Source organism: Coptis chinensis, chromosome 6, assembly GCF_015680905.1.
Source record: "Coptis chinensis isolate HL-2020 chromosome 6, ASM1568090v1, whole genome shotgun sequence".
NCBI classification, from domain to species: domain Eukaryota; kingdom Viridiplantae; phylum Streptophyta; class Magnoliopsida; order Ranunculales; family Ranunculaceae; genus Coptis; species Coptis chinensis.
The window spans coordinates 41939887-41966506 of NC_141461.1; the positions used below are offsets into that span (position 1 = coordinate 41939887).

Sequence of the window (26620 nt, forward strand, 5' to 3'; positions counted from 1 at the left end):
CCGAGAAATCAAAAAACGAGAAATTGAATATTAAACAAAAAAAAAAAAAAGTTTATTTTGGGCCAGAAAATAGAGTCCAACCTGGCCTTACCTTTGAAGCCTATAAAAGCCTCCTTCGCCTCTCATGCAATTCTCGCCAAGTTTGAGAGCTTTTCTCTGAAAACCACCGAGAAAAGAAAAGTTGTTTTTCAGCTGTTAGATCATTTCAAACCTTCCTTCCGATATTTAAGTTATTTGTTCTTGTTCTTTTTCGTTTCATATTTTAAGTTCGATCTTGAGTTTAGATCTGATTTGTTTATTTGTAGCTTTCGTTTCGAATCTGTTCTTCTGAGCGTTAGGTGTGGGGATATCTGAGTTGTGTAAAAGCGAGCTAGGGTCTCTTTCTTTGTTTTTAGTTCTTTTCTGCTTCTTTTGAGGGGGTAGCCGGGGCTCCGGCCTCGGCGGCTTTTAAAGCCCCCACCTATTACAAACGAGATCTAAAAACCGTTTTTAATTTCTTTAATAATTTTTTTCATTAATCTCTAACTTTTGGGAAGAGATGCCGGCCCTCGCGTGTCCAATTCCTCCTGGTTACGCTTTCTCCGGGGAAAGCACTCTTCCCTTGGTGCCGGAAACATTTTCCGGTACTACTTGTTCACTTTTAGGGACAAACATTTCCTCCAATTTGATCATCAATCAGCCACAACTTCCTACTACCACTTGTCATTGGTCGCCATCGCTTTCCGAAACACTTTACAAAATAAGCGGTTGGGGCGCGCCGTATTTTTCCGTTAACGATTCTGGCAATATCTCCGTTTGTCCTCATGGACTCAGTACTCTTCCTCATCAAGAGATTGATTTGATGAAGGTCGTTAAGAAGGTGTCTGAACCCAAGTCTTCTGGTGGGCTTGGATTGCCTCTCCCTCTGATTGTCCGTCTTCCTGATGTTTTGAAGAACCGGTTAGAGACACTTCAGTCTGCATTTGATACTGCTATACAGTCTCAAGGTTATGATTCTCATTACCAAGGTGTGTATCCTGTGAAATGTAACCAAGACAGGTTTATTGTGGAGGATATTGTGGAGTTTGGTGCCCCATATGGTTTTGGTCTTGAAGCTGGTTCCAAACCGGAGCTTCTTTTGGCAATGAGTTGCCTATGTAAAGGTAGTCCTGATGCTTTTTTGGTGTGTAATGGTTATAAAGACGCTGAGTATATATCTCTTGCTTTGGTTGCGAGAAAGCTTCATTTGAATACAGTGATTGTTCTTGAACAAGAAGAAGAGCTCGATTTGGTTATTGAAATCAGTCGAAAGCTTGATGTCCGTCCGGTAATTGGGTTGCGGGCCAAGCTAAGAACAAAGCATGCTGGTCATTTTGGAGCGACTTCTGGTGAGAAAGGCAAGTTTGGATTGACTACGATGCAGATTTTGCGAGTTGCAAAGAAGCTTGAAAAAGCTGGGATGCTTGATTGCCTTCAGTTGCTACATTTCCATATTGGATCTCAAATCCCAACAACAGAACTCCTAGCCGATGGAGTTGGTGAAGCTACACAGATCTATTGCGAATTAGTCCGTCTCGGCGCAGGTATGAAGGTTATTGATGTTGGTGGTGGTCTTGGTATTGATTATGATGGCTCTCATTCTGCTAATTCGGATAATTCTGTTGGTTACGGACTTGAAGAGTATGCTTCAATGGTTGTTCAAGCAATCAGGTATGCTTGTGATAGGAAGTTTGTTAAACATCCTGTGATTTGCAGTGAGAGTGGAAGGGCTTTGGTTTCCCACCATTCAATTCTTATCTTTGAGGCAGTATCTGCCACTGCGGCCCAAGCACCTTCTGTGGCTTCACTTGGTGTTGATCTTGAGTACTTTGTTGAGGGACTCAAAGATGAAGCTCAATCTGATTACAATAACCTTACAGTCGCGGCTATGTGTCGAGATTATGATACTTGTTTGGTTTATGCCAATCAGTTAAAGGGTCATTGTGTGGAGCAGTTCAAAGAAGGCAATCTTGGTCTTGAACACCTTGCAGCTGTTGATGGTTTATGCGAAATTCTGGCAAAGACTACTGGAGTTTTCGATGCGGTTCGGACTTACCATGTTAATTTATCTGTTTTCACTTCAATTCCTGATTTTTGGGGAATTGGACAGCAATTTCCAATTGTTCCAATTCACAGGCTTGATGAGAAGCCAGGAGTGAAGGGGGTGTTATCGGATTTGACTTGCGATAGTGATGGAAAGATCGATAAGTTCATAAGCGGAGAATCTAGCTTGCCGCTTCATGAACTGGAAGGAGGAGGACCTGTTCATGGTGGTGGTAACAGTGGAGGTGGTTACTATTTGGGAATGTTTTTGGGTGGGGCTTACCAGGAGGCACTCGGGGGACTGCACAATCTGTTTGGGGGCCCAAGTGTAGTACGCGTGTCACAGAGCGATGGTCCACATAGCTTTGCTGTGACACGCGCTGTCCCAGGACTGTCATGTGCAGAAGTCCTTCGGGTGATGCAGCACGAGCCAGAGTTTATGTTCGAAACTCTCAAGCACCGCGCAGAGGAATGTGGTCACGGGGGCAGTAGCAGCGATGAAGAGGAAGAACACGACGAAATCGAATTGGCCCAGCGTGCTACATTGGTGAGCGGCCTTGCTTGCTCATTCCATAATATGCCTTATCTTGCTACCACAGCTTGTCCATCTTATGTGAATACTGGTGGATGTTGTTATGATAGCAACAAGTCTGGTGTTGTTGGTTGTGAGGATGAGCAGTGGACTTATTGCTGTGCTTGATGTGTTTCAGTTTCATTTCATTTACATTCCCTAAAGTTTGAGTTCTATCTCCACCACCAATTAGTCAGTTGGTCTGTTTGTCCAGCTAATAAGGTCTTTTTTGGTTCTTACTTTTTATTTATTTATTTTGGTTCTGGTTGATGGAGATAGAAGAGAAAATCTTTATTTGTTTTATTTTGTGTATTGAAGAGGGTCAGAGGGAGATGGAACCGAATGATTCATTGTATATTCGGAATCTAATTACCTCTTTTTAGTCAACTTTTGTTGTTAGTTTATATAATTTTCTGTTCAGTCAGAATAACTGATGATTTGAATGGTGTTGTATTGATCAATGGATGGATTCGGTTCTTAATTTGTCATTTTCCCATTTTAGTTGGGAACTTGGAATTTCCTGTGCCTTTTGAATTTTATAAACACCAGATTTTGAGATTTGGGCGTTTGGCTCAAGACTCAAGTGCTCAACGAGCCAAGGACCAGAATAAAGCTAGTTTTTCTCATAAAATTGCAAACCACCTCATAATATATAAATCCAAACAAAATCGTGGACTTAAAAGTTGATAAATAGTGAATTTTTATAGATATGATATCCCCAATTCAACTCATTCAAAGAAGTCTAACCATAGAACACGCTAACAAAATTTTTGGACCGTTAGATGAAAAGTTAAAAAATAAACAATATTTTTTATGTAGTTTTTATTTTTTATTTTTTTTTTTTTTTTTTTTTTGAAACAAATTAATGGGTTAGGCTGACCTTTGGACCTGCATTAGAGTCTCAAATATACTCGTCCCCTTACATCATTTTCAACAATCTCTGCTAAATTGCGATCAAGTGGCGGGCTATTACAAAAATATTTCTCATCTAGTGAAGAACTTAGGCTGGCTAAATAGTCAGCACTTCTATTCACCTCTCTGTAAACATGACAGAACTTTACCTCATCCAAAAGAGCAACTGATACCTTTGTAGCTTCTACAATGTTGGTGCAGTACCATGGCGCTCCTTCTTGTCCTTTAAGAATCTGTATTGCTCTTTTTGAGTCAGAACACACCTGAATCTTTTTGAGTTGTTTTTGCAAGCAGATCGAGAGACCAACTTCAATTGCCTTCAGTTCTTGGTATAGAACTGATTTCCTATGCCCTCCTCCTGTAAAGGTAAAAAGCACACTACCTTCTTGGTCGATATTGATACCACCATAACCCACTCTCTGATCAGTGACCGAGCCGTCAGTGTTAAGTTTGAAGAATCTTGAGGGGGGCAGCTTCCATTTGCATAAAGTTGGATTCTTGATTTTATACTTAACAGGAATGTCAAGTCTTGTCAGCAGACTCTTGATTTCTGATGTGTCAAGGACAGTGTCAATCTTGATGCCAAGATAGATTTTCATGTCTTTGAGTATAGCATTAGCAAGACTTTGCCAAGATGTTGAGTGATTTTTGAATCTTCTACCATTTCTCTCAGACCAAATATAACCGATGGTGGCACATACATATGCTTTGATCACTTCAGCTCTGGGAGACTTTTTCCTACATATATTTATAATGTAACACCATTCTGCATTTGAGCCCCTCACGGTTCTTCCCAGACCCAGTGCAAGCTTTACTCTTGACCAAACATTCATTGCATAATTGCAATCAAAGTACATGTGCTTTGAGTTTTCTCTGACTTCATTACAGAAACAACATTGAGAAACATTCAGAACCTTTTTGTGCATTAATCTATCCTGTGTAGGCAAGCTTCCAGAAAACAATTGCCAACCATTAAAGGAATGGTTTGGTAACACAAGTTTGCCCCAAACCATCCTACACCAGTTCGGTTTAAGCCTTTTCTTCCTAAGATCGCTGTAAGCTAATTTAGAGGAGAAAATTCCAGATGGAGAAGACAACCAAATAACTCTATCCTTTGGTAAGTATACATTGATGTCTGTGGCTAGAATAGATTTTTTGACTTCGCACTTAGGCATTCTATGCACTAGCTGATTCCACTCTCCATTTTCGATGAGAGAACTTACCTTTGCATCCAAAGGGAGCTGTAAGAGATTTTTAGCTTCTTGTGAATGAATAAGTGAGTCAGGTACACACCAGGGATCATGCCATAATAGGGTTTGCTCACCGGTTGAGATCTTTGTACCTTAGAAGCTTTTTTGCATGTTTTCTGTTTTTTAGAACACATTTCCAAGTCCAAGAGCAATCTCGAGGAATAAGCATAGTCCAAAAGAATTGCAACTTGATGTGTTCAGACCAAGTCCAAGAGATCCATAGACTTGGTTCTTTGCAACAGATTCTGTATATAAGACCATAATAAGATGCAGTGTTCCATATAACTGGGTCTTGGATGCCGAGTCCACCTTCAGACTTGGGGAATAACAAATTTTCTCTGCTTGACTGATGCATTTTTTCCCCCATAGCTGATCCATTCCATAAGAATTTTATACAAATCTTTGAAACCATAGTCAACACCCCTATTAGAAGTATGAACGTCTTGGCCCAATATATATGAAAAGATGCAAGAACTGAAATGATGAGTTGAAGTCTTCCTACATGGCTCAAGAACCTATTCTTCCAGTTTTGAATCTGGACTGTAGTCCTCTCCACTAGTGGTAGACAATCTTTGACACCTATCCTTGCAGAAACAACCGGCAGACCCAAATACTTGATTGGAAGAGAGGCAGTTTGCATGTTTAGAATCTGAGCTAAACGTGAAGCATCATCTTGAGAAATCCCTCCTGATAGAATAGATGATTTGTGTGAGTTTAACTTCAATCCAGTTGCCCTCGAAAAGTCTTCAAGTATTTTGTTTAGGGCTAGAATTGAGTTTTCTTTCCCCCTTTATGAAGATTAAGACATCATCAGCAAAACACAAGTGTGTAACTTGAATTCTCTTGCATGCGGGATGAGGTTGAAAATCTCTATTTTGAAGACCTCTTAGGAGCAATGAGTTGAGTACCTCCATAACAAGAACAAAGAGATATGGTGACATGGGGTCACCCTGCCGCAAACCTCTCATGCCTTTGAAAAAACCCAGAGGTTCTCCATTGAAGATTAGAGAGTAATATGGATTAGTGAAACATGCTTCTATCCATCTCTTAAGCTTTATAGGAATTCCAATCTTATCAAGCATGAAAGAGATCGAATTCCAATTCACTGAGTCAAAAGCTTTTTGAAGATCCACCTTTATGGTACATCTGGGAGTACCATGCTTCCTTGAGTAACTTCGAAGCATCTCATGAGCCAACAAAAGATTGTCTTGAATAGTTATTCCTGGAACAAAAGTAGATTGGCTAGGAGCCACCAAGTCATGTATAACATGCTTAAGCCGGTTAGTTATGACCTTAGTAAAGCTCTTATATATGACATTAGTACATGAGATAGGTCTATAATCACCTACTTTGGATGGATTTTGAACTTTAGGAATTAAGCAAATGAATGTAGAATTTATGCATTTGGGAATGTATGAGCGGAGAAACATGTACTTGACTGTAGTGAGGAAATCCGAACCAACCACCTCCCAACACTTTTTGAAAAAATAAGCATTGTATCCATCTGGCCCGGGTGCTTTGTTATCATCTTGTTCAAAAAGTGTAGCTTTAATTTCTTCCTCAGATACTTCCCATGCAATCTCATCTTGAAGTGGTTGTGTGATGGTGCCCGTGACTTGTAACTCTTGAAAGAATTGCTCTTGCACAGTGGTACTCCCTGATTCACCCAGTAAACCTTTATAATAGGCCAGGAAAACTTCAGAGACTGTTTTTGGATCATTTAAACTTTCACCTTGTTCATTCACAACTGACCAGATGCAATTTCTACCCTTTCTTTCTTTTATAGCATTGAAGAAGTAAGCATTACACTGCCGCCAAATACTAACCAGTCACAGTCAGTCTTTTGTTTCAGATCAACTTGCTCCATCTTTGAGAGTTTGATATATTTGGTTCTTGTCTGCTTCTCAAGTTGAGCAATTTGAGCATTATGAAGGTCAGCTTGGAGTTTGAGTTGCAATTTGTGCATGGACTCTCTTGTTTCTTGTATCTGCTCATGAAATTTTGAAAACTTTTCCTTGGACCACCTTTTAAGAGCTTTTTTGAGTGCTCTTAACTTAGAATATAAAATAAACACTGGAGTTCCATAAAATTGCTGGTTCCACACCGAAGTGAGTAAATCATGGAAGTTAGAATGCATAAACCAAATGTTGCAAAATCTAAAAGGTAAAAGTACCTTTCTTGCGTCATTCCATTTTACCAGCATAAGAGAATGATCCGAGATTCCTGGTGGAGTGAAAGTGGCTTCGGTTAAGAAAAGATTGCTCCATGTTACATTGACAAGAACTCTATCAATCTTGGACATCTTCCTATAAATTCCCTCAGCATTATTTGACCATGTGTAGTAACATCCAGAGAATTTCATATCGATGAGCCCAGTTGAAATTAAACAATCCATAAACTCTTCAACCTCTTTAGGATGTACATCATCACATCCAACCCTTTCATTAGTGTACAAGACATTGTTAAAATCACCTATAAGACACCAAGGCTTGGAGAAGTAACTCTGCATGCTTCTTATAGTAGACCATAGAGTAAGTCTTTCAGAAGGATCATTGCTTGCATAAATGACTGATAATTCAAACAGTTGAGTTGTAGATAGAATTTGCACTGTGACATGAATATGCTGCCTGCTCTCCTCAATCTTTTCCACATCTATATAATTTGAATCCCAACAAATTCATATTCTCCCACTTGGATCACTATCATAGTTATTGTGAGATTTCCATCCAGGGCAACATAAGTTACTAATAAAATCGAAATGATCTTTCTTAACTTTAGTTTCCACTAGCCCAAAAAGACATAGCTTGAGCTCCTTTCTAACTTTATTCACCTCTTTAGTTTTCTGAGGCATGTTTATTCCTCTTACATTCCATACAACAATCTTATTCATCATTAAGGAACTAACAATGGTTGTTACATGCCCTCTTGGTCCTGATTTTGGATTTCCTCTTTGCTTTCTGCCACCCTGCTTGCTCTGAGAGTCCAGAGATCTCTGTTATCTGCTTAGTTTTGATGCTAATGCCATTTGTTGGTGGTGAGTTTAGCATGCCAGCTACCTCAGATCCTTCTTCCTAGTCAGTAAGATGGTCTGAGAAATACTCTTTCTCAATCTCTTCTTCACTAGCTGAATAACTGTCTTCTTTTTGTATTTTCCCTCTCTTAATTGAATAAGCTCATTGTTCCTCTCAGATCCTCCTCGAGAGTCCTTCCTCCCCTTCTGTAGAAAGAAATCCTACTTCAGAGGGATCAAATTCAGTTCTGACTTCCTCATAGTTTTCCTCTGGTAATAATTCTTTATCTCCTTTGGTATTGGCAGCCTCATATGGGACTAATTCCATGTTGCTTTGTTGCTCAGGGTCTGACTCCTGTATAACATTTTCTTCTGCTGGCATGAGTACCTCAAAACGATTTGTTGCCTGGACTTCAGCATGTACCACCACTTGTGAACCCCTTACTGTTGGTTCCAAGTTTGCAGTACTCTTCTTGTAATTTCCCTCCTGTAATTTTTCTTGATTGTCTGTTAAGATAACTGGAGAGTCCTCTGACTGACCTTCAGTAGTAATAGGAACACCATTTGTATCTCGTAAACAGCTTGTTTGTCCAGTTTGGGCAGTCTTTTTTGGAGTCCATCTTGTTTTTTGTTTCTGTGGCTTGCTTCGATTTTGTACTCTGATCACCTAAGTTCCTTGTACTGGCAGTGCTGGGTTCTGTGCATTGTCTTTCTTGCTTTGTGGGCATTTAGCGTTAGAGTGGCCAAAAATCTTGCAGCTTGTGCACATTTCTGGCATCCATTCATAATCAAGTCCAATATCAGCAATGTCTCCTTCACCAAACTTGATAGAAATGTGGGAAGGAAATTCGAACTTTGTGTCCACCACCATACAAATTCTTGCATAAGAGATTCTAGTTCTCCTTGTTGTAGCATCATCCATACATATAGGCTCCCCTATGATGCTAGACACAAAGCCAATGCCATTTTTTGTCCATAGATGTTTTGGGAGATCCACTCTAACCCAAATAGGAAGGGCTTTGATTCCCATTGCGATACTTTTCTACTGCTGGAGACCATAACCTTACTACGAATATTCTACCCGCAAGAAACAGGGGTCCATGGTCTATAACTAGCTGTTTGTCCTCTTCATTTACAAATTTGAAGTAAAACAAGTTTTTATCAGCTATCATATCAAACCCTCCTTTTAACTTCCATTGCTTTTGAACTGCATCCTTAACAAAATAAGGGGTAAGATAATCTCTTTTCCACAAAGAAGCCAACAACATATTCATTCCATAATTCTATACCTTCGTTTATATTATCTGATGGAACTTCCGCAATACCATTTGAAAAGGAAGGATAGACCTTTGTGAGATTTGGCTGAAGTTTGGAGTTCTTACTCTTTGTGAAAAGTGAGCTCCATGTTTGTGCATCTGTATTCTTTGGGTTTTGTTGCAAAGAAACATGTCGATCTGTCGCTACCGTGGCTGTCTCCGGTGTTGGTGAAGGGCCCGAGATCCCCTCTGGTTCCTTTGTCTTTTCCATCATCGGTCAACGGCAGCCCTTGCCGGGAAACATGAGTCAAGAATTGCCAAAAGAGGCAAAACTTCCCTCCAAACTCTATTTCGAACTAAAAATAGCAATTTTTTTTTGGAAAAGACCTAAATAACCCTGCGCTCTCATAATCGCTCCCTTTATATAGTTAGACATATCCAAATATTATAATTTTTTGTGAGAATGATTTTCATGGTTGGGAGATCATCTCCACAAGAAACCAGGCCTTAATTCTTTTGTATGTCGAAAATGTGGCTATAATGTACGCATAAAAATGTGGCTTTATCCCTCCCCGGATCAAGATTAATGAGTTCAAAGCAAATTCAATAGGAAAATTATAGTTCTTTGGACCAAAAAGCATTCACTGAAGCACAACTCGATTCACCAACAATTCCAATGTTTCAAAATTTCTAATATAACCAAAAAAATACTTCAATTTGATGTGAAAAACAAGTGAAATGAATAAAAAAAAGTTGGTTAAATTGCGTGCCAAATATTGTGAAAGTTGGACATTTTGGCATGAGCTAACTTTTTGGTATGAGAATATGAGATCACCTAGAGTCCTAGACATTATATTTATATCATGCTCGCCGAAATCGGTACTTGATTTCATACTCTCTATTTCACAAGTATGCGAACCGTGCTACGCATCGTTTTTTTTTTAAATCTTTAAATTTGTCGCTCTAATATCTTTTAAAAAAAAACAATATAAAAACATTAGGAGGAGTTGATTATAATTTCAGTGACGTGAAAGAGGTTTTCTAAATTATTTTAAATAATATGAAAGCTAATTCTAATTTCAGTGAGGTGAGAAAGTTTTTCTGTAAATTACTTAAAACGGAAGAATACAAATTAGAATAATTGAGGGAGGTGTTTCTAAATTGTAAAACATGAGACATTAGAAATAGCCTATTTGGTTAAGAACTGTGGTTCATATAGTGTAGAGATAATAAATCAGTACTTACTAACATACTATCAGTTTCATCATACACTTTTTTATATTCAATAATGTGCTACTTGGCCCAGACCCGTCATATTACGATTATATTGGACAGTTGGAGTTTGGACTTTAACTGGTTTTAGCGTTGCAAGATTACACAAGTACATAGCAATATAGCATAACACAAAGTTTGGCTACTTGGTTGTGGCCTTGTGGCTGAGTTTGGTCGTGTCGCATGATTGTGTTTCGATTCTGTTGGCCTAAAGTATTATCACGAATCATGACAATGCCAACCGCTAGTTTAGTATTTTGTATTGTATGCTCATGTTTAGGAGCTGATGTGCCATGTTCCAAACTTGTTGTGTTTAATGGTTCGTTTAGCAGCTGGAAAAAAGTCCCACTAATCTATACTCAAAGATAGCTTATATGGCCGTGTGCGAACTTCCAAACATTAAAATTAAACTTTAATTTTGGTCTGAATTGTCATGGATGGATTCTGAATGCACAACCAACACAACTCTTGGAAGTTGTAACTTCTTCTATTCAAATACAGCCTGCGCTTGGGGTTAAATTATTGCAATGCCCAAGCACAGAATAACTGCTTTTTTTTTAACAAAGATAATTGTGAACTAAAAACCAGTTACGTCTTTGTAGTTCAGTCCTATCGTAAGGAATTAGGTAGTCCCATAATTGAGCCTGCCTTGTTTCAGTTCCTCTTCCTAGACATTGTATTTCTTGTCTTTTAGAGTTTTAGGGTCACTCTCTTGGTATTTTATTTTACTATTTTAGTGAACATTTCTGCGATCCATGGGCTGTCCATGGGGGCAAACATAGTCGGGTGTCGTGTTGGCATAATGCAGATGGATGCCAGATGGTTATAGTATTTTTTATTTAAACTTTAAAGGTAAATGAAAGTTCAGTTGAGACCTGAGAGAACAGAAAGAACGAAACAAAACAAACTACGTAGTAAAGTTACAAATAAAATGATAAGCAATCGTATTCGTTGCATGAAGAATACTATTTTGGTTCAGTGCGTAGTAGGATCGTTCAAACATATCTTCCTATTGTGGTAAACATTCAAACATGTCCCTAGCTAGCTAGTTGATGCATTATTGGCTTTTCCTGGTCTGCCAATCGCTGAAGACCTGAAGTCCATTTTTGTTGTTACATTGAAATAATAAAATCGTAACCTCCGAATCGCTCCACCTGAATACCTGATGCACATTGCACAAAACCATCAACCATTGACGCTTTATTAGAAAAATCATTGAAAGTAACATCTGATAGACCTTAAGGGACCGCTGTACAGTCCAGTCTCTAGTAAACTAAACTAGCTCGTCGACAGAAGCAGCAATATCTCCAATAAGTAGTTAGCGTGAGAAGTTTTTATGCACTTTTTGTGAGAAATTTGCCACTAGTACGAATTAAAATAATCCTTTTTTGTGTGGATATAAAAGATTAAAAGATATGAATTAGAACCCATTTGAGTCTACACTGCCTAATAATGATCCTTGTAATATATAGTTGGATAGCATGGAATCCACCAAAGTTTGAATCTTTGAATCATCAAAAATATCCAACCTCTTTATATTTTGTGGGCCTTTACTTTAGCCCAGTTTCAATTCGGTTTCGGGTCGGTTCCTTGTATAAAGTATAAAAGTTGCGTGCACCAAAGGCAAGAGTATCGACTTGTTTTTTATTCTTCTTAGATCGACAAGTGTTTATTTCCGGCTGCTCTCAATTCTACCTCAAGGTATCAAGTTCGTTTTAATTAAGTATTTTGTAAATTTGTATTTCATGTAAAGTAAAAGAGTTAGTGAGTTGGCAAATTTTTTGTTTCAGGTACGGAATTTGATATATATTATCAACATGGTAAGTTAGCTTTGATCTTCTTGTTGAATGTTTTGATTGTTTACTGAATATTCGAAACAAGACTGAGTATACTCGAGGGGCGTGAACCTTTATTATTAAGAAGAAGAATCCAAATGAGTCCTAACTCATGACTATCAAACTACGTATTTGATGACTTTGCACACTCTTTTTCTTCTATCTGCAGTCAAATTATACAAACAGAATGTAGAATTAACAAATGAGTTGCGTCACCATATAATGGAAGATTGCCTACCAGTCAAAAAGTGAATAATAAATAGAAAAATGGAGTCTTTTTTGCTTCAAATTACTCCAAATGTGATTGTGTGGTAATTTAAAACCACTAAAGGAATATTGAGTTGTATTTCTGTTTTTTCCATCAATTTGGTAATCAAATCATATAATTCGATGAGATTCGTCATTACCATGTCTGTTTGATATATCTCCATATCTCTCAATTCTGAAAATTCTAAGCTGTGGAATCTTAGTCTAAAGGCTTTCAATATTGCAGTATTTTGAAGGATATGGATACCATGGATCATCGTTTGAGCAGACGTACCGTTGTTATCCTGCATCTTTCATTGATAAGGTGAATTGTCTCTCTCATCTTTTCTAGTTCAGTTTAGTTGTTCTGTTGATGTTTTTGGCTATATGTGATAAAATAATTTTCACTCTATGACAATGTGTTGAACCGCGAAAGCGCGGCGCAAGGCGTTTGATTAGCCCATGACGTGAAGCATAAGCCTCAAGGCGTACAAATTAATATGTATATAGAGTTCTAAGTCGTACAAATTAATAGTAATGCAAAAAACATAAATAAAGTGAAGTAAACTATGTGATACAACATTATACGCAAGAATGTGTTCACAAAGTTGAGATTTGTTCATAGTTTCATATCATTAAGAGTTAATAGCTTCACTCCATTTTGTACAACAAGAAAGAATTCACAAATTATAATTTGAGGAATGTTGTAAAGTTGAAGCACTTGATTTTTTTTTAAAATGGGTTAGTTGGTACATCAATACTATTAAAAAAAAAAAAAAAAGAATTTGAAAAAAAAAAATATGGTCTATAATCTTTGCGATGGAGGCTTACGCCTTGCTACTGTGGCGTACACTTCAACAACTCCTGGACACTTAAAGAACGCCTCACACATTGAAGCGTTCGCTTCCGATGCATACACGCTTTGCTCAATGCTTCTAGGGCGTTTTAGGTACGCCTCATGGCGTACATCTCAAATGCTTTTTAAAACATTGCTCTATGGTTCCAGGGACTCCCTGCAACTTTTTTTTTTCTCAGAGTGATTGTGTTTGTCTTTTACAAAAGGTATCGAGTCATTCAAGTGGAAGCTTCAATTTTTTGTTTAAATGAAAAAGTTAAAGGAATTACAAAATAGGAACATCGTATTAGTCTACAAATGCAAATTATCAAAATTTTATAATATATAAGTTGAAACACTTTAAGATAGTTTTAGTAATCTGACTCATATGCTAACTTTGCTGATGTATCTACACTGCAGATACATCTAAACGTGTACCATTATCTATCATGGTATCTGAAATTGCACGTGTCGTATACACTCTTATATTAGATTAGAGGAAGTATCTGTTTGCATCCCTGTTCTAAATTTCATTGAAATTTTATTACAGAAAAGTTAATCCAAGTAATATGATAAAAAGCAGCTATACTAAAGATATGCTACCAATTTATTCCATATTGCTCTTTTATATTGTTAACTTTTTCTCTTTTTTGTAACTCGGCAGCCTCAGCTGGAAAGTGGAGACAAAAGTAAGTTTTTTAAGTTCTAAGGTTCATGCCAGCTTTTCACACCTTGTCTTCTGTACCTGACAACTTCTTTTATGTTTTTTTTCTCAGTCATAATGCCGCCCTCTGCCCTTGATCGTCTTGGTGAGGGAACTTTTGTAATTTTAATTATACTTCATTCTATCTCATAATGATTGTCCTGTATTATACACTTCTTAAAACGAACAAGAAGAAGACAATGAACTTTTGATGCCTTGCAACTTAAGATATCTTTATTGAAATTTTCCACTGCAGCATCTCTTCATATTGATTATCCAATGTTGTTTGAGCTTCACAATACTGCTACTGAGCGTGTCTCACATTGCGGCGTGCTGGAGTTTATTGCTGAAGAAGGCATGATTTACATGCCATACTGGGTATACATAAGAATAATTTCCGGATTTTTTTCGCTATCCGTAGGAACGCTGTAAAAATCCTTTTTCTAGGATTCCGACTTCTGTTTATTTATATTTTCGCTTAATTTCTCTGTAGATGATGGAAAACATGCTCTTACAAGAGGGAGATACTGTGCGAGTGAAAAATGCGACTCTCCCTAAGGGAAAGTATGTGAAGTTGCAGCCCCACACAAAGGACTTCTTAGACATTTCCAACCCAAAAGCCATGTGAGTATTTTTCTTCTTGGTTAGATAGGTTACATGGAAACGATGTAAAGAAACTTTCCATTTATGGGAATACTACGATCTGATTATTATTGGTTGAAACTAATACTAAAGGGAAAAATAAAATATGATTATTAATGGCCAAATCCCATTTTCTGATACTTGGAAGACCTCCTACTTAAAACTTTGGCTCCGTAAATTTCAGCTCTAGTTCTCTACTGAGTAAATTGTGTGACTTGAGAAACTCTTTTCTTTAGTTAAAGTGTGAATGTGAGAATATCCTTAGATTTGTTTTTTCCCTTACAGGAAAAGGGAAAAACCAAAAGAAATATAGGGAACTAAACCTTTTCTTCCTTGGTAAGTAAAGAATAAATTAGTTATGTGAATAAAAATATCAAAAGTTACAAGTGGACTAAATGGGAGCTGTATTCTAAGCACAACCCATAAGTGAAAAGAACGAACGCATGACTCTTTGGACTAGCGCCTTATCTGAAGGGAACTGTATCTAATAAGGAGGCATAATCGTTACATTTGACTTATATCCTTCATGATTTCATTGGTCTGTTATCGTTTGATGGTATTAAGTAAATCTAAAACGTTGGTGATGCCGCTCTCTTATTTCTTTCCCTTTCTTCCTGTCTACAGCTTAGAGACGACACTGAGGAACTTTTCGTGCTTAACTACTGGGGATAGCATTATGGTGGCCTATAACAACAAAAAGTATTACATCGATATAGTAGAAACAAAGCCTGCTAATGCAATAAGTATCATTGAGACAGATTGCGAAGTGGACTTTGCCCCACCACTAGATTATAAAGAACCTGAAAGAGCAGTACCACCTGTTCCTTCAGGCAAAGCACCAGCTCAAGGTTTTGATTTGTTTATTCTTGTCTAAATTTTATTCTTATATTTCTGACATGGACAGTTCATAATCTTAAAAGAATCCATGTCGGACACACAGACAAATGGACCCTGGTGTCAGACACGGACATGTGCATACGATTTCAAACTAGGGTTTTTTCAATACCCTAAAAGACTAAGAAAATAATCTATTAACATATTTACAAGTTACAACTCCTTGATATGCCTTTTTCATAGTTATTTATTTATAGGGCGGCGCTTTGTAAGGTCTTGACTCTTGAGCACAAAAATAAGTTGTGTAACTAAAGAATAGTGTTACTGATCTTATTAATTAGTTGTGTCCCAGTGTCCTACTTCATATAGGTCGCCATGTCAGACACTTTGTATCCGTGTCAGAGACACCGACACACTTATCCTTGTCATTGTAACTAAGCTATATTTCTTTCGCAAATAATATATTTGTTTTATTTCCTTTTGTGGGGAGGGGAACGGGGAATCTCTTCTAGTGATTTTTTTTTTCCCCTTTGCTCTTACTGTCAGCATGGTTCATGTGTTCCTTATGTCCTGCATCAGTGTATGAATTGAACAAATAAAATACCCACTTTGTAAGCCTTGGATCAGATACTCCTAATTACTATTACCAGTCCTACTTCTGAATGTTGGGGTTCCAATGAATTCAAAGTCATATAGATGAAATTAAAGAAATAAAATGTGTCAGCCGTGTCCAGGTGCTTTATGGATTCATGTCCATCACGCTGCACCTGCATCACACACAGACACTGGTGTCTATGTTACTGCAGTATAGTATATAGACAAATCATGATGCACAAACTTTGCCAATCCAGTCATTTTTCTTCATGTTGAGTTGGGATACTTGGAATAAAATGATAAGACACAGGTGTGGAATGATTCTGTTTTATGTATTGTCTCAAATCAAGTAACTTGTATGTGCAGTTGAAGAGGCTCCTGTTGAGGAAGAACCAAAATTCAATCCATTTACTGGTGTTGGGAGACGCTTGGATGGAAAGCCTTTGAAGCACCAGTCTTCACCAGTTTCTTCCTCTGAACCGAAGGACAAGCGACCAGAGGTAGCCAATGGTGGTGGCCAACAATCATCAGGCTCCACTTCGCAGAATAATTCTTCTCGTCAACATCAGGGCAAGCTTGTGTTTGGTTCAAGTGCAAACCGTGCTCCCAAAGAGTCGCAGAAGGTACATAATGTTTTTGGCTTGATTTCATGCTCTATTTCCCCATACTGGGGGTGTTCTCATTTCTTCTTTTTTTGGTAAGGCATGTTATGTTTTCCTATGATTGATTTTTTATTTAATTTCGTGACAAGCAGTCTGTTGAGAAAGAGACCAAAAAAGAGCAGCCTCTGAAGACCGAAGAGCCGAAGTTTCAGGCATTCACAGGGAAAAAGTACTCGCTGAAGGGTTAAGTGTTTGCCAAGTATTGGGCCCTCATTCAAGGGTAATTATACAGAAATGTACTTGATACTTTATGTTCTCATTGTAGAAGATGCTTGAGCTTATCATCACAATTTCCCGCCAGCTCCATCTTTGCACATATTGAATACTTACGCCTTTAATGAAGTGAATATACTGCTTAACCTATGCGCCATTTAGACATTTGATTTGACGGTCATCCCTTAATATTTATGTGTCGGATCAAGATCGAGGTCATCTCTAGTTTTAGTCCCCAAAGCGCCAACCTCTTTGTTATTTTGTCAGCCTGGGGACAGCCTGGGGGAAGATTTTTATTATTATTTAGTTGTTGATATGGCCCCAAAATGGATCCTAATTCCTAAAGAGCTATCCACAGTAAAGAAATATCAAGTGATTTCTCCATGTAAGGCCTAAGGGTCTTGTTCACCCATCAAAACCAAACTCACCAACTTGATCAAAACATAAAAACAATGATGGGGTCTTAGGCTTCTCCCGTTAAGTTTAGGATTTGAGAAACTCTTACTGATTTAGGGAAAAAGTCAAGTAGTCAATTTCTTTACACGAACACTTCGTGAACGATTTAGGATTGGGGACATCGACCAAAACTTAATGATGTTTAAGGGCGAGAAAGGAATGACGAGATAGTTTGATTTGGATATACAAATGTTCTCCTTTTCCTTTTTCTACAAATGTTAACTGGACGAAGAAACGAGTGGAGGCTAGCTTTTGCCGCCCTGACTCTAGGTAGATAAGCTTCAGGTTAACTTGTACACTTTGTGGTACAAATCAAGATAAGTATGGTCTTTGGATTTCATAAAAGGAAAGAAACCAAGAAATCTGGTTTTCATCTTAGTTCAATTAAAAATCAAAATCAGAACATTTCATACTCGCCTAAAGAGAGAGACAATCATAATAAACTCACAATTCAGATGTCAACCAAATTGCAAATATTAACAGAATATCTTATGGATATGGCCCATGAGGCTATGATGGCAACAGGGAATGACTATCTTTAACAGCTCGTGGAGAGGGTGAAATCTTTGATAAACTCTGCACAGTTGGCAAAAGCTGCGCGAACAATCCGATTGGGAACACGAACATCAGTAATCCGACGACCATCACCATAATCATATTCAATACATACTTCGCTTTGAGAGGAGAATCTATTATACTGAAAACCCCCCATAGAATAGTCAAAAAACCCGAAGCACTTAAACAGAACATTGCACCCATAAATAAGCTGAACCATATTTTCTCAGAACTAGGCTCAAGCTCATCTAGTGGTGTATTTGTTGCATAGCGACCACTGCATTGACCATATGCTAACGAAGCGAAGAGGGAAAGCAAAAACAAGCCTAGGCAAACAAATATCAATCCTCCTGTTATGATGGTGGATATATCAGCATGGTCGCCACGATGTAGTATGATCCTGGATAAACCTGCTGCAAATAACGCGCAACCCAAAATACAAAATATTATAGCGCGAAGTATAACACTAAGAACATCAGATAGCTTCTCTTTTTCCATCTATAGAAGTGGAAGAAGTACTTGATCACAATCCGAGCATTCTCTTCTTAGTCTTTGGAATCACAAGTTCACAACCTATTTATGCATGAACGAAGACGTATCTAGTTATAATGGAAGAAATAGATGATCATGTACTTCGTGTTTGATTAGGAGATTTTTTCTTTTTATCTGTTTGTTGGGATTGAGTTTGAATACGGAAGGTAGTTATGATTTGAGTGTTAGTAGTAAATAAGGACACATACTCCCTTTATTGTGCCGAAAATATTTGAAAGAATCTCATGGGATATAGATGTGGCACAACTTTTAGTGGATCCACAATCCAAGGATAGGTGAGCGAGCTTTGTGGGTAAACTTGAAACCATCAAACTACTGGTCTCAGTTAGGAATGTAACGATGAATTGTTTCGTTTGTATTATTGAATGAAGAGAAAATCATAATTATCATCAACATATTCATCTCATTATTTGAGTTACATCAAGAGATCTACAAATAGAATTGAAGTCTCTCGTCTATCGACTTGTAGCAAAATCCCGGACAGTCTCCGGGTATAATGACACCTAACAAAGATCCCATTTGTTGTTATTATTATCTGTGAATTGACACAGTTGATTCTACTAGAAGTTTACCCTACTCTCGTTATCATTTTTTTGATAGTCCCCCCCTACAAAAAAAAAAAAACACGGTACTTATACATAATTTGATTTATAGATAGAATAAAAAAAGGTCGAGAGTTCATCCTAGCAACGAGCTTTGCCATCTTCTCTTGTTTCAAATGCTTCTTCGTTCTGGTGAATGAAAGATGGAGGGCTTGCTGCTCGTGGTGGTGTTGTGGTGTTATCCAGAAGCAGTCAATAACAAGCAATAAGTATGAAAGTAACTGATATTCACATGTTACACTAGAGTCCCAAAGAGGGCAGAGAGGCACATAAGTTCTCTTTTCCCCAACATAAATTCAAAACAATAATATTAGTCACCGCAAACACATTCATCTTTCACAACAACCTAAACTCAAAAGATTATTACTTAGGCTAAAGACCAATGGTTTGGTGCGTGAAAACACCAAATCACAATAGTACAGTAGATAGGGTCAGTGGGATGGCGTTTATGTGTCCGATGGGTTTTAGCGTATAACAGTAAACAAATTATTTTTTTAATTCTAGCCGCCATTGGTGAGGGCAGGTGCAAAACTTTTTTATTTTTTATTTTTTTTTCGATCTAGCCGCCATTGGAGAGGGCGGGTGCAAAATAATTTTTATTTTCTCTGGCCGCCATTTCCTTTGGCATATGGAAGTTTCTCTTTACTCTTTTGCCCTTTCTCCCATTTGTCGCTCTCTTTATCATCGAAATTCAACAAATAATTAGTGAAATTAAACAAATAAATAAGAAAAACAGTAAAAGAAAATTAACCAAAACTCTCGCTATTCAAATCTCCCGTATTTTTTATTTCTTTTCCCACCCAATTCTTCAATCTCTTGCCGATACAACACCCACTTCCACAAACAGATATGATTTTTCTTCTATTTCTATATTTTTGTTTTTAAATTTTAATTTCATTGAAACTCTGGAGTTGATAATTTTATATATTTAATTCATTGATTGAAAACACCGGGAGAGAGAGAATAGGAGTTAAAAACCAGTAAGGTTTCCACTCAGGTTATTATGGTATTGATAATTTAGCATCAACATCTAACTGAGTCTCACGAAATGACAGTATTAACAAAACCGAGGGAGGCATTAGATGTACTGTGACAGATTTATAGAAATTAGTTTCAACTCAGGTACTTGGTGAGGATGGATTCAATGACACTTTCAGCTATGGGGTGATAACTATCGTTGATGGCTTAGCTTGCACTTTTTTGGTTGTGTTTACGGTTAGTAGCTTCAGCATCCAGGAGTCCTGCTTTTTCAGGGCTTTGAGCTCTGTATCTCCAATAGTCGCCCTGTAGACTGCCTTGGTTTCCCTACCTCATTGAAAGAATGGTACAAAAACGCAAAGAAACAAATTTGAAAGATCAAACTCTTCACAATGCACGAACTGCTTTAAGAAATTTGCACTTTGAAGAATACGGGGAAGAAAGCGATTGATTAATTTGATTAAGTATTTTAAATATTTCGTACGTATTTGATGCATTTTTAATGTATCTAAAACCATTATTGCACAGTGGGCAAAAATGCTCATCTGCGATTTCAGGAGGCCACATCAGCATAATTTTTAAGTAGGTACCCAAAATTAATTAAAAATAAGGACAATATTTTAATTATTTACAATTCAGTCTTTACTAAAAATTATACCAAACGTTGGATTTGCTAGAGATTGGTTATATGTTTTCGAGATCTATAAAATCATGAGAAAACAATTACACGCCCATCAAAATTATGATTCGTGATATATCTACGGAACATTAAACACACAAAATGATTCAAAAAAAAAAAAAAAAAAAAAAAAAAAAAACCAAATCGCCTCAAACTACGAATCCTCAAAAAATGAAAAACCTTCAACTGAAAATAGAAAACCCTTCCCATCGCCTCAAACTCCGAATCCTAAAAAGAACAAAAAACCTTCAATTGAAAATAGAAAACCAACCCAAAACTTTTTCTTCTAATTCTTAAGTTTATGATCCGAGCTATCAACATTCATATCTCTCTATAGAGGGTTGGCAGAGCCCGAACGGTTTTATTCACTTCCCGAAGTGAGTTAAAAAGAGAGTATGGCTAAATCTTGCAAAGGGTTGGCAATGGAACTGGTAAAGTGTCTTAGTGAATCCGACTGTGTTAAGGTAACACCCCTTTTGTTTCTATAACCAAACAGCTTATTCAGTTGATGAAAATTTGGTATGTTATTGTAGGTTGAAAACAAATCATATAGGGAGTGTGCAGGTGAAAAGATGCCATCCATATCCACTGAGTGTGTCGGGTTAAAGGAAACTTATTTCAATTGCAAAAGAGGCCAGGTATGTTTCCTTTTCCCATTCTTTTGGAGATTTCGGTCAATGGCCAATTCCCATTTTGTTCATTTGTTTCTCATTTACACATATTTACTATGAAGAGACAAAAAACCAATGATGTGTCTCATGTATAAGTTTTACGGCCGTATGTTTGCCACTACAGACAGTTGAAGTAGGCAAAGAGTGACTTTGAGAACTCTTGCTTTAAGGATGTCACTAAAAATGTTGACTATGAGTGCTTTGTGATTGTATTCATCTGTAATTAGAGGCAGGAGTTTTGAATTTGACAAAGTACATTGTGTGTTTTCATCTATAATCATAAACTAGATATTTAAGAGTTTGTTCGTGGTCGTTGGCCAACCATTTTTACTTCTAGGACTATGTTGGTCACTAATAATAGACTCCCGTGTTATAGAGGGATGATCATTTAGTGCTAGCAAGTGGCTCAAATTTTATAGTAACAGCAGATTTGAGAGGATGAGAACTGGATGCAGAAGGGGATTTGATACTTGAGTTTCCACTTAACCGGATTACGGGCGTCGTTGGTTTTATCCAAGAAACTGCTGCCATCCGTTTCATTCATCTTAAACACAATGCCAGAGGTTTGAGGATCTTCATGTTTAGGATCTGTAAGGTTAAAAAGAAAGATTATTGTGATGTTATTGATACAAATCATAACATATTTATAAATGCTACATGGTTTGATAATTTTTCTGCTCTTATCATATGGTGATCATGTGGTATATATAAGCTAAGGTGGAGATTGTTGTTAGAGAAGGTGATCAAGATGGTTGAACTATTGCGTCTACAATTAGTGAGGTTAGCGCATCTGATTTGGTTCTAGGTCTCCATGATCAAAGTTTTTTACATAGGTAAGTCAATTTGGATTTTGTCAATTGTATATACAAATGTGTTATGAGTTTCATTTTTGAGTTTGTTAAATGAATCATCACTAATTAGGACGTTTTAATGTTTGATTTAGTATGTTCCCTTTTTTTTTCCCACGATTACAATTTCTATTGATTCGTGACCAAAGCCTTTTAATGCTTCGAGCTGAGCATTATTGGTTCTTATTGAATGTGATGTGAAACCTGTATATAGGAAGGAGAAGGGTATCAAAGTCAAGTCAATCGATATTACTAAGAGGATGTGCACAACTGCACATGCATGTCACTAATGGTTAGACCCATTAATTTAGGATCTTCACAGAAAAAATATGCATTTGTTAATTCTAATTTACGAGAGAATTACCAATAACATTAGTGAAAATCGTTTATGGAACTAGGCTTTTATTAAAAGGACTGAAAATAATCTAATTGACAAGATTTAGATCTAATTTTATTTTATTTTTATAATTTAATCTTTTTCTTTTCTGTTGATTTATAAATAATCGATTGTTGGTTTGCAGATATGGCAGGATTAGCACCAGAAGGATCTCAGTTCGATGGTCGTCAGTATGATTCGAAGATGAATGATTTGTATGTTTTACTGGATTTATATATTTGAGCTTTTATTATTGGATGTGGAATATGATATTGTATTTTTGGGTTTTTGATTGGATGTGTGTAGACTCACTGCTGACGGGTTTTGATGCAATGAATTTGCAAGAGAACCTTCTCAGGGGAATTTATGCTTATGGTAAGTATCAGCTGTGCCTTTCAGTTTTTCATAAGCATGTGAGATATTTTCTTTGGGAGTTTGAGAAATATTCGAATAATATTTTTTTAGCTAGGTACTGGTTGAATTTACAAGGAAAATCGAGTTTGTTGGGTTTTTTTGCTGAATGATTATTTGGCGGTATGTGTTGCATAAGCTGCCTGCTCTCATTGTGTTGGATTATTGTTGTAAATAGGTGTTTTAATTTGCATATTGTACTGCATCATGAGTAGCTCTTGGTTCTCCTAGAAATAAGAATTCCATGTGATTTACTTTTATTTTTGTTTTTGTAGGTTTTGAGAAGCCCTCTGCTATTCAAAGAAAGGGGATTGTACCTACGCAAGGGGCTTGATGTGATCCAACAAGCACAGTCTGGAATAGGAAAGACTGCTGCTCCCTCCGCCCTGATAACATCAAGATGTTTGTACTGGATGAGGCTGATGAAATGCTCTCAAGAGGTTTTAAGGATCAGGTCATTCCTTTTATCCCTTGGACTCTTTGTGTATGTTATCATTAATTATAATTTTGTCGCGTCTTTCAAAAAATTATAGGTTTACATTTGGCACATATAATAATCAGCCTGTCATATCCATTGAGAGGGAACATGAATATGATCATTTAGATGAACTGTATGTATGATCATTTAGGCAAAATCGTGTATGTGCACCTCAATTAGTAAATTAAAAATGACATTTGGAACAAGTAAAAAAAAGAGAATACAGTTTTATCAAAAAATTAGCACAATAAGGATTTAAGCTTACGTGGCCACCATGAAAAATGCCAACGTCTCTTTCTTTAATTTCTCCTCATGTATATCATCATTAGTTGCATAATCATCCTAACGAAAATACACATAATTAAAACATGACACGCCAAACTTTTAACAGATTTGACATCCCATAGAGATAGACAAAATACATGTAAGACATACCAGGTCAACTACTTTGACAACTGTTTTTTCGTACCTAGCCTTAATCTCTTCTGCCAATGCCTGTCACAAAAAGTGATTCAACAACATATACATAGTATTATTCTTATTTTTTATGAACAAACTTGGAAGTGATTGGTAATAGAGAATGAAGATGGTTGTGAACTTAAATCAAATATATCATTCTACTAACATTCGCCATTGCCACCTCCATATTTTTGAAAAAAATAATAGTTCAAACAAAAATTTCAATTTGAGTCCACTATACAATATACTACATCTTTCTGCAGCCTGATAGACCAGATGAAATGGATAGAGTAGAAGCCGCTGGTGGAAGAGTCATAAATTGGAATGGCTATAGAGTACTTGGAGTGCTTGCTACTTCTCGATCCATAGGTATGTCCAATGATTTATCCTTTAAGAAATGGAATTAGTCTTACTTCCTGCTGTTTATGCTATCTTCTGAACGTAATTAAGATCTAAATATGATGAATGTAGGCGATCAGTACTTTAAACCATATGTGATTTCTGTATCGGAGGTCAACATAACAGAGCGAATGGAGAAAGATGAGTTTGTCATATTAGCAAGTGACGGTTTATATGATGTTATATCAAATGAGATGGCTTGCCAGGTTGTAAGGCATTGTCGAAATGGTCAAATTGGGAGAACATTTGCAAATTCCACCAAGGAAAGTGATGCTGTTGAAGTAGCAGCAGTCTTGGCTGAGTTGGCAATGGCTCAGGGTAGTAAGGACAACATTAGTGTAGTGGCAATTGAGTTGAGCAAATCAAGTTGAAAATATGTAAGCAGTAATTGTTCTGTTTTGTACATATAGAGGCCGAAGTTTTAGTTTTCCATTGTAGTTTTATAATTTTCTTCTACTTGAGCTTTGAAATTTCAATTTTGAAAAACAAATTGTACAATGATACTTTCCATATGTATTTTATGTTTCCATTTTCGGCTTCAAAAGGGTACCAACTCGAACTACTCTTGTGAGTAATCTTATGGTCCAACTCGAAGCAGCATGTAAGCATTTAGAAGAGATTCACTTTATTAGCGATACTGACAGTATATCCCAAAAATGCAAATAACGATTGAATGTCCTCGACTACTAGGTGAACGTATAATTTTCATTCTTTCTTTTCGTAAGCTTTCATGCTTTGGTAGGACTCCAGTATAAGAGTTCACAATTAATTCACGTTGTTTGTTTGTTTTAGAAAAAGGACGAATATTACAAACAAGGTTCGACTGATTTATTTTTTTTATATTTTTTTTTTCAGAAAATTTCAGATTTCCCTTTTTCTTCCTTTTTTAAGCTATAATGGTTCTCTAATGATCTATCATTCCATCTCATTGTTTTTCTTCTCGTTTTTTACATCCCCATGTTGCTAAAATGGACTAAGCCAGTTAAATATAGTTGACTCTAATAATTTTATAAAAATTAAGCCTAAAATACAGGTAAACCCAAACGTTTAAAGCATACAATGAAACAATCCCGGCATGGCCGAGTGAAATGCTAGTTTCTTTTTAATTTGTTGTTTTATTTTTATTTTCAATAAATGTTTTATTTCAATAATTAATTAAGTTGTTGCAAATCGGAATAAAATTTAATCTTAAAATTGAAATTAGAACAAAGAAATATAACTAAAGCAAAAAAATATAAAAGAGTAGGATAGAATGGTAATTGCACAAACTAATTTATGAAAAAACCCTTAAAATAGAGAATTCAATTCTAACCGCTATTGTGAGTGGCGGGTGGAAATATGAATTGAAATTCTAACCGCTACAGTTAGTGGCGTGTAGAGTTATTTCGAAATTAAATCAAAATTCTAACCGTATCCACAGAGGCGTACATATTTATTTGGAATGTTTTCTCCACTCGTTCTAGCGTGCAAAGCATACGCTATATCGTTAAAAGTGACTGTATACATAGCGGAATTTATAACGATAGTGTTGACGGGTTAAGGATCACATTTTACGCGAAATTTGATGTTTTGCCGCACCATTTGACTTAGCCTTAGTCACCAACTAGATTTTGGACGGGCATACGCCCGGGATCTATTAAATATTTTGTGTGCTGAAAAGGTTTTCACAAAATGTTTTACACAAACTTTTAAATCAGAATATATTTTTATTGAAAATAAACTGAAATAAGTTAATGAACAGCGATTATGGTGCATAAATACTTGGAAACTAAGGGATCAAATTGAGATAGCCTCTTCAGTTTGTGGTTTATGATATTAATCCATAATTTTCAAATATAATTATCTTAAACTCGATCTAGCTTGTATAATAGTTTTTTTAGATTTATGGTGATTTAGCGGCAAATTTTTGAATTAGAATATATTTTTATTGAAAATAAACCGAAATACATTAATGAGCAGTGATAATGGTGCATAAGTACTTGGAAACTAAGAGATCAAATTGAGATAACCTCTTCACTTTGTGGTTTAGGATATTAATCAGTAATTTTCAAATAGAATTATCTTAAACTCGATCTAGCTTGTATAATAGTTTTTTTTATATTTATGGTGATTTAGCGACAAATTTTCGAATCACAATATATTTTTATTAAAAATAAACCGAAATACGTTAATGGGCAGTGATTATGGTGCATAAGTATTTGGAAACTAAGGGATCAAATTGAAATAGCCTCTTCACTTTGTGGTTTAGGATATTAATCCG

At 36.6% G+C, this 26620-nt stretch overlaps 4 protein-coding genes and 1 long non-coding RNA gene across 5 annotated transcripts; 4 read left to right on the plus strand and 1 right to left on the minus strand.

The window, feature by feature from the left end:
• The first annotated feature begins 64 nt into the window (after window positions 1-64).
• Window positions 65-3113, plus strand: ADC2 (arginine decarboxylase 2). Its single transcript, XM_086568782.1, has one exon. It carries the CDS (start codon window positions 539-541, stop codon window positions 2759-2761), a length of 2223 nt encoding a protein of 740 aa, XP_086424908.1. The 5' UTR covers window positions 65-538; the 3' UTR covers window positions 2762-3113.
• A 412-nt stretch (window positions 3114-3525) lies between these two features.
• On the minus strand, window positions 3526-4557 carry LOC147493024 (uncharacterized). Its single transcript, XM_086567725.1, has one exon. The coding sequence runs from the start codon at window positions 4555-4557 to the stop codon at window positions 3526-3528; it is 1032 nt and encodes a 343-aa protein (XP_086423851.1).
• A 7226-nt stretch (window positions 4558-11783) lies between these two features.
• Window positions 11784-17046, plus strand: LOC147493025 (ubiquitin fusion degradation protein 1 B-like). Its single transcript, XM_086569341.1, has 10 exons — window positions 11784-12033; window positions 12123-12152; window positions 12661-12738; window positions 13913-13937; window positions 14025-14057; window positions 14208-14329; window positions 14445-14575; window positions 15218-15441; window positions 16388-16644; window positions 16776-17046. Exons 2-10 carry the CDS (start codon window positions 12150-12152, stop codon window positions 16869-16871), a joined length of 969 nt encoding a protein of 322 aa, XP_086425467.1. The 5' UTR covers window positions 11784-12033; window positions 12123-12149; the 3' UTR covers window positions 16872-17046.
• Window positions 17047-20872: 3826 nt separating this feature from the next.
• On the plus strand, window positions 20873-22637 carry LOC147493026 (cytochrome c oxidase assembly factor 5-like). The gene is made up of 3 exons (XM_086566598.1): window positions 20873-21182; window positions 21252-21356; window positions 22129-22637. Exons 1-3 carry the CDS (start codon window positions 21114-21116, stop codon window positions 22192-22194), a joined length of 240 nt encoding a protein of 79 aa, XP_086422724.1. The 5' UTR covers window positions 20873-21113; the 3' UTR covers window positions 22195-22637.
• Window positions 22638-22734: 97 nt separating this feature from the next.
• LOC147493027 (uncharacterized) lies at window positions 22735-23342 on the plus strand. Its single transcript, XR_015199905.1, has 3 exons — window positions 22735-22828; window positions 22920-22988; window positions 23300-23342. It is a non-coding gene; the product is annotated as an uncharacterized LOC147493027 (long non-coding RNA).
• The last annotated feature ends 3278 nt before the right edge of the window (window positions 23343-26620 follow it).